The sequence below is a fragment of the Volvox carteri genome, assembly GCF_000143455.1.
Source record: "Volvox carteri f. nagariensis unplaced genomic scaffold VOLCAscaffold_5, whole genome shotgun sequence".
NCBI classification, from domain to species: domain Eukaryota; kingdom Viridiplantae; phylum Chlorophyta; class Chlorophyceae; order Chlamydomonadales; family Volvocaceae; genus Volvox; species Volvox carteri.
Genome location: NW_003307548.1, coordinates 1,784,969 through 1,792,454, shown reverse-complemented (window position 1 = coordinate 1,792,454; position 7,486 = coordinate 1,784,969). Strand labels below are relative to the sequence as shown.

General features: G+C 57.5%; 1 protein-coding gene across 1 annotated transcript in view; it reads right to left on the bottom strand.

Annotated features, from left to right (window-relative positions):
* Positions 1 to 3,486: 3,486 nt before the first annotated feature.
* The window catches only part of VOLCADRAFT_87468 (uncharacterized protein), a gene marked incomplete at both ends in the record, with an annotated part of 11,958 nt that continues 7,958 nt past the window's right edge, over positions 3,487 to 7,486 (bottom strand). The window contains 7 exons of the mRNA XM_002947086.1: positions 3,487 to 3,571; positions 4,042 to 4,117; positions 4,560 to 4,698; positions 5,417 to 5,524; positions 5,814 to 5,962; positions 6,504 to 6,649; positions 7,026 to 7,255. Coding sequence (XP_002947132.1) covers positions 3,487 to 3,571; positions 4,042 to 4,117; positions 4,560 to 4,698; positions 5,417 to 5,524; positions 5,814 to 5,962; positions 6,504 to 6,649; positions 7,026 to 7,255 — 933 coding nt within the window. The remainder of the gene's footprint in view (positions 3,572 to 4,041; positions 4,118 to 4,559; positions 4,699 to 5,416; positions 5,525 to 5,813; positions 5,963 to 6,503; positions 6,650 to 7,025; positions 7,256 to 7,486) is intronic.

Sequence of the window (7,486 nt, the reverse complement as noted above, 5' to 3'; positions counted from 1 at the left end):
TACTAGTCGCATGGCACAGCGACTAATAGTGCCAGGACGTGCTACGACAAGACGTGCTATGCCCCCCGACGACGCCGCAATCTGCTGCATCCTGCTGTGCTGTGTGGTGGTACTGTATGCGATGACGTCGGGGGCGCTTAACGGTACTGCGGTGTTTGGCGGCGGCGCTCCTTGGGCACCAGGCGGCGGAGGAGCGCGCGAAGCGGCAGCGCATCATGACATCAGGCCCACGTCGCCTGGGCGGCGGCGACGGGGAGAGCAGCGATGGCGGCTTTCCGGTTCGCTATGCCACACCGGCAGCGGCCGCCGCGGCGGCAGCGGAGCGGCGATGCCGGGACAACCGCTGGTGCCCCTGCGAGCGGCTGGCGGGGGCAGTTAGTCGGGCAGTGGCGGCGGAAGCAGAGGCGCAGCAGGCGGCGGCCAAGAAGGGGAGCGCCGGCTCGGCGGCTGGTGACAATGCTGGCCCTGGCGGTGGCGATGTAGTTACTGATGCTGTCCGTTTCGCGCCACCTGTTCCACCCGTCCAAGCTGCTGCTGCCCCCAGTGCGCTCCAACGGTCGTCACGACGCCAACTAACCGCGGCCGAAGTAGAGGAGGATCTCGTTCGCCGCATTGAGGAAGGTGTCATAGATCTGACACTGGACTTGGATTCGGACTCGGACCAGGACCTGGAGAAGGCGGATAACGCAGAAGACACAGATCAAGGCAATCTCGATGATGATATCGGGGTGCAGCGGGCGACGTCCCTAGCCTTCCAGCAGGAGGAGCAGCAGCGCCAGGACCGGCTGTGGCAAGGCCGCCGCCGTGGTGTTGAGGACGGCACAGCCCCAGCCCCAGCAGGAGCATCAGGAGGCGAGCCAGAGATGGGCGGCAGCAGTGGGGAAGGAGGGCGAGCTGGTGTTGCGACGAAGAGCCATCCTCCTGGAGTGCTGACTAGGCCTGGTGGTAGTGGCGGCGGCGACGGCAGCAGCGATGCAGGACTACTGCGACTTCGGGAATCTCGACAACATGCTGCTTGGGCGGTTCCTGCTGGTCAGCGGCCGCCGCCGCCGCTGACGGCGCTACAGCTCCGGAATCCCGCGGCTGCAAGTGCTGCCGCGGCTGCTCTTGCACGGATGCAGTCTCACCAGCAGCAACACCAGCAGCAGCAGAGGGCCCAACTACCCAAGAACCAAGGAGTCCCTGCCGCTGCCGCTGCTGCTGCTGCTGCTGCGACGTGTCAAGAGGGGCAACAGCAGCGGCAGGAGCGCGAGCAGCACCTATCATCTGAAAGTGGAGAGTTTACTGAAGACGGTAGTGTTGAAATTACAGCTCATGGGCAGGGTCGTGGGGGTGTGGGGAGGAGCTTATCATCATCATTAACGGCCACAACCGCATTACCAATACAGACCTGGGGGTTGTCTTACGGAGCGGCAGACGGGGGTGGGCCCTCGTTGGACCGAGCTCCTGCCAGCAGCAGCAGCGCTGACGTCATTGACTTGACGGAGGACGATTAAGTAGGTTGGCAAGTAGGTTGGTATGTAGTTAGGTTACTAGCTTCCCAATTGGGTAGGTAGGTAGGTAGGTTGCTACCTTTCAAGGTCCGTGGGACCGCTAGCAGGCGGCGAGGACTCCAAGAATGCACACATTGTGCAGCATGAAGGCTCACATCCATATAAACGTTTGCATGGCTGCATCCAAACGATGCAAAAGTACCCAAATTTTGTTGGTTAGCTTGCTCGGGCTGTTTAGGGTGGGTAGAACGTAGTAGGCTCGTGTTTTATGCGGATGGTCACGACAATTATATGTTTGATGTACAATTGTACGGCGGAAACTGCCCGTAGGGGCGTGCAAGCCGGCTGCGATGGAGATAGGAGAGCAGGAGAGGTGCCAAGATGCAATTCGTCAAGATGCAAGTCGAAGTGAAGATCTAGAAGGCTGCGTGGCGATGTAAGACTATGCTAGAATAGGCCTCTGCAATGCACGCGAGGGAATCGCAGTGATTCTGATGGAGCGACAATGGTCGATGTTGAAAGGGGTAAGGGGAACAGTTATGGAGTTGGTATGCAGGTGGGCATGCGGCACATTCAGGCTTGCCGGCGCGGTTCCTGCTGTACAGCGGCGTGCCGTACCATGTTGTTGTGAATAAAGTTAACTTGACCTTGAAGATAGTGCCTTGACATGGAACATAACGTGCAACTCGCACACTACGCATACTACGTAGGTTGTTCAACAAACTCAACCACCCACCCACACTAAGCATGTCGTCAGCTAGCATTAGACCAGCACAGCATTTCTGTGTGTGTGTGTGTGTTACATGGTTGGGGGGTGCGTGACCCCATACCTGTAAAATTACCCATACGAGCCGAAGGTCCAAGGCCAATACTTCAACGCCTAAGAGCCACGGAGGAAAGGAAACACCGCACTATCAGCCCAGGCTAGCGCCCAAAGGGGATAAGTGAGTTGCGGTGAGCCTACATACGTTCCAACATCCTCGCCAGACGTGCTGGCTCCCATTTCATGGCCTCCAACATGCTCTGTTGACGATCGAAACCCTCTTCCGCACGAATATCATTATAGGCTGGGCATTCTAATAACACGTGTTTTTCATCCTCGACTTGGCTATTGGTACCACAACAGCGGCAAAACCGCAGCTCCCTGGGGACATGGTGCTTGCCCCTTCGTGCTCTGTTTGCCTCCAAAGCCCAGCAACATAAACGAAACTGCATTAGCTTACGATGTGCTAAATGAGGAATGAAAACTTTAGCATGTGTTGGCCACATGACGGCTGCGGCTCCCGAAAAGGGCAGCCCCATCCAGTGCTTATACTTCGCCATCTGCACTCCCGGTTGCTTCCCATCTGATGGGTACTCCTCTGGCAAGACAGTCAGACGCGTATGGTCCCAGCCGCTCCAAAAACGCTCCCTTAGTGCCGTTATCACTGCTCCTTCGAGGAGAGGTCTACTCAACCACCAGTCAACACGCTCCTTTACCCCCATGACTTCTTGCGGTATTCCGCTCCAAATATTGCACTCCAAGATGGAAAACAGTCGAAGCATTGAGGTTCCCCAACCTTCCCATTCCGGGTTGGTCAGAGCATTGGTTATCTCCTGCCGTAAAACTGCATGAGCAATGGACCACACTTGCTTTTGAAGGCAGTTCCAGAAACGGAGGATCTGTTTCACCACGTAACACTGTACAGCATTTAAACCGGAGGCTTCTAAACATGCAGGTAAAACAGAAAATCTTTTTATGTACACTACTTGGATTCCGTCCTACCCCATTACCCCTGCACCACTGACGAAAAACCTACTCCGCATACAGCTATCCACAGTTGGTTGATGTACGACATCGAGCCAACGCGTCATGTTTTGAAATAATTACAATCCTTCTTCGGCGAAAAGGTCCAAACACATAGCAAATCCCACGCACCCTATCGAGCTCCCACAGCTCACAGCAACGCACTATCCACGTCCTTCCTGCACCTCTACCCGCGCAACCCTCCGCTCATTCCCCTGCGTGTTGCGCCAGGTGCTCCCGAACCCGCTGCACCAGATCGTCCTTCTTTCCCGTCACCTTGAGCTGGTGACGACTGCACCACATAGGACCACACGTCCAACATACATTGGGGTCACATGAGGATGCGGAACAGAAGCAGGCAAGGGGGCAAGCACGTCAGGGCAGGCAGGTGAACAATTTAGGAGAAAGCGGGGCGACTTCCGAGCAACCAGGCAGCGGAAGGTTGGACCAATGGAGAAGCCAAGGGCACGATGGATCCGCGGAGGGAGGTGAAGCGCCTTCGGCGAAGGCAAAACGCAATAGTGCCGGATCGCCTGGAACCACATGCACGCGATGGCTGGCTGTCGGATGATGTGTCCCTAGCGCCCACTGTGTCCCTGGTGCGCCTCGAGGCGACTGCAGCGCACTACGGCCGTATGCCGACTACACGCTATGTCATGTATCCCTTAAGTTACCTATCCCCACACGCGGTATTAAACATTAGCCGACTGTACGTGCGCCGTAGACACGCAAATAAAACAAAAGATTCCCCTACGTACGTACCGCAGGTAAAGGGTGAGGTCATCTTTTGTCAGCTTGGCCAGGCCGTTGGAGCGGTACAGTCCCTCCCAGTCGATGGCTGCAGTACAAAAACGTCCGGTGGTGGTGGTGGTACAGCCGGTAGCGGGTAGTAAACGTGCAGCACTCAGCACAGCTAGCGGGCGGGTGGGGTGCAGCTTCAGGTCCAATCTCAGGCCCAGCCAAGACCCAGCCTTGCGGCGCTGCCGGCTCCCATATCGCCAAAGCAACCCGACTGGACGGGGGTCCCTGGAAAGCACTGAGACCCGGGGTCTGCACGGCCTAGCCACGTCATAGCTACATCCTCGGCGATGTTATCACACCAAGGTATTCACCTGTTCACAGCCTTCATCACTGTCCACCACATATACATATGCGTGTGCGTTTTACACCTCGGTTGCGTTACCCAGAGAGGTGTAATGAATGAGGCTATGGCCAACAAGCTCTGTACCGACCCCAGGATGGATACACCAGGGAGGCCCACGCTAGCGCCACGCACGCACCGCTGTACGCATCCGCCACCGCCTCCGCCTTCTGTGCCTTGATGACCGCTGCTGGACCCGGCTCACCATCCGCCTTGCGCTTGGCGGCCCGCCCCGCCCCGCCACCCGCTGCCTGCTGGGGAAACGCCTGTCGGAATGCCTGCACGTACGACAGCAAAAAGGACGTGTGTGTGCAAAAAACACGTCGAAACATCAGGGTAGTCAATACCGTTTCTCCCCCCCCCCAACACACACACAGTGGCAGCACCAGAGGAGGCGAAGTAGCTCATGGGGGGATGGCAGCAGGGGAACCTCACGGTGCGGGAGCCGGAAGGGGAGTTCATGGCGGCCAGGTAAGATCATTCCATGTTTGAGCTAAAGCTGAATTCCTTATAGGTGTTGAGCGCAAGAAGCATTTGGCAAGGAGGGGTTCTTGGGGAAGGAGGTGGGGCGGTGCGGTGCATGCGCCCGAAACACGGTATTCAGCTCACTGCGCCATGACCCGGTGTTGGGGACCTTCATGGTGGGATGGCGCTCGTGAGCGCGGCGAAAAAGAGCACAAAGGGCCGCGGAGCGTCTTGCCGTTTTTGCCCTTCGCGCTGGCCTTCGCCCCGGAGCCGTTGCAGCGCTAGGCATTCCTCGCTTAACCGTCTGTCCGTCCACCAACCCAAACCTCGGCAATACCGCCCGTCTCTAGCACGTCGTGGTCTATGTAGGGGCCTGCCCTGGCAACATACACTTGTTCTTTTACGCATACTGGGCGTCATCAGTGGCAAGCTACGACGGCCAGAGCGCCTCGCGTGTGTAAAAGGCATGGCTAGGTGGGCAACTGACGCCGTCCACCGCACAGGTACGCATCCTCACAGCCCCTCACGCACCTCTATGGCCTCCGCCGCCTCCGCCGACTGAAACAGCTCCCTACGCGGCCGTGTTGTGTCGTCATCCAGCGCCGACCAGGTGGGTAAGGGCTCCGACAGCGCAAGAGCCTGATACGTACAACGTATCAACAATCGTTCGATTAGGACAGGGACGAAAACAAAGGGAGGCAGGGAGGCTGGGAATCAGCAGCACATGGAGGAGTGAAAGTGGTTCAATTGTATGCAATGCAGGCTGACGAGCTAAAACCTTTCAAGTCGCCACAATTAAACCCTCAACCTACGTACTGTGCCTGCCAGCCTGTCTGCGCTATACCTACCTGCCTAAGCAGCTACCGTTTCTATATCTCCTTGCATGCCTCCACACCCGCCCCTCTACCTCGCACAAGTCACGACCCACCTCCAGCACTTGGTAATGTCTCTGGAGCCAGGGGTTCTTCACCCGGGTCAGGTCCAGGGGCTCCTCCGCTTCCAGGTTCAGCGCGGCCACCAGCGCACCGGCGGCGGCCAGCTGCTGGTCGGAGGGCTGCTGCGGGGGGATGCCGGTAGCTGGGAGCAGAAGCAGGAGGAGAGCAGAAGCAGGAATGTGATTGCGCAGCTCGGAGTAAGGAGTACGGGCGAGAATCACATGCAACGACACTAAGACACACACCCAATGGCAGTTGTTTGAGCGATTGAGGGATTCAGGCACCCTTTTCCCCACGTCCGGCGGTGCTTTTCAATACGGTTGGTTGTTGGTGACGGTGTGCTGGAAAGCGAGGGGATTGTCACTTGTCGGCTTTGAACCCGTTCACAGGCTAAGGACTGATTTACCTTCTGACAAGGGTGCAACAAGAGTACATTCTCCTCTTGAAGAGGAGGATGTAACTTAATCTAGGATGTAAAGATTTGATGTAGCTTAAGATGTCTACAGAGAGGTGCGTACTGAACGCTCTTCACCCTTCCCCTTCCCTATCGTCCAAGGTGCTTCTCCTGCACCACCCGGGGGCACACCCCGGGCTCGTACCCCGCTACGTCGTCATCCTCATCTTATGACCGCCACCACGCCGGCTATTAGCCACAGGAAGGTGCGAGAGGTGCGGAAACGCACCCGTCTCAGGATACCGTACGTCGTCCATGTATGGAAGGAAAATCATGTGTATGCCAGGCGGATCAGTTTGGATGCCGTACGCGTCGACACCCTCGTCTTGCGGCATGAGCGCCACCAGCTGGGGAGGCGAGTTGGCTCTCCGGTACCTAGACGCGCGGGAGCGTTTGGGAACGAGGTTGCCGTACTTACACAATGGGGTTTCGTACGCATGGCTTGCATCATTACCATGGTTTGGAGATTCATGTTGGGTGCCGGGACCCCTACTCAAAAAGCCTTACCTGAGGTGCAGCACTGGCACCTGTATTTGTGTATTGTGTATTACGTGTATGTGTACGCATGTTCTTTGCAGCCGGGGATGGACGTGTGAGCCCTCAGCCTGTGTTTATATGTACGTATTATATGTAAATTATTATATTTCTTAGTAAGCAAATTATTCACATTTATATCTACATATATAACAGTGGCATGAGTTTCCCAGCCCCCACCCCTTCCCACCCAACCCCACCTCACCCCCCTGCCTACCTGCATAGCGCAAATCTTCCCTCCGCCAGCATCGCCCTCCACACTGCAATGAAGGTGCGAGTGGACCCCTCCGCGGCCCTCTCATCCGGCCGCAGGAACACCGCGGGCCGCAGGCAGTGGTGCGGCCGCAGGCAGCTCAGCGGCTTGAACCCCAGCAGCACCAGGCCCGGGGCAACCAGGCCGGTGCCACCAATGGAGGCGGTGGAGACCTCGGCCGTGGGCACCGTAACCTGGAGCAGGAGGGGGTAACGAGGGGGTGAGCGAGCGGGGGAACAGCGAGAGAGGAAAGGGGAGCAAAGGGGGAGTTATGTGCGCGACAAAACTCAACGAAGCAACCGGGGGGGAGGGGCGACACGTCCAAAGCACCCGCTGCAGTAGGAGTCCAAAGAGGGTAGGGAGAAGGAGGGGGAGGTGAAAGGGATACGTGAAAACGCAACGGTGGTTTCAGACTACCGGGGAGG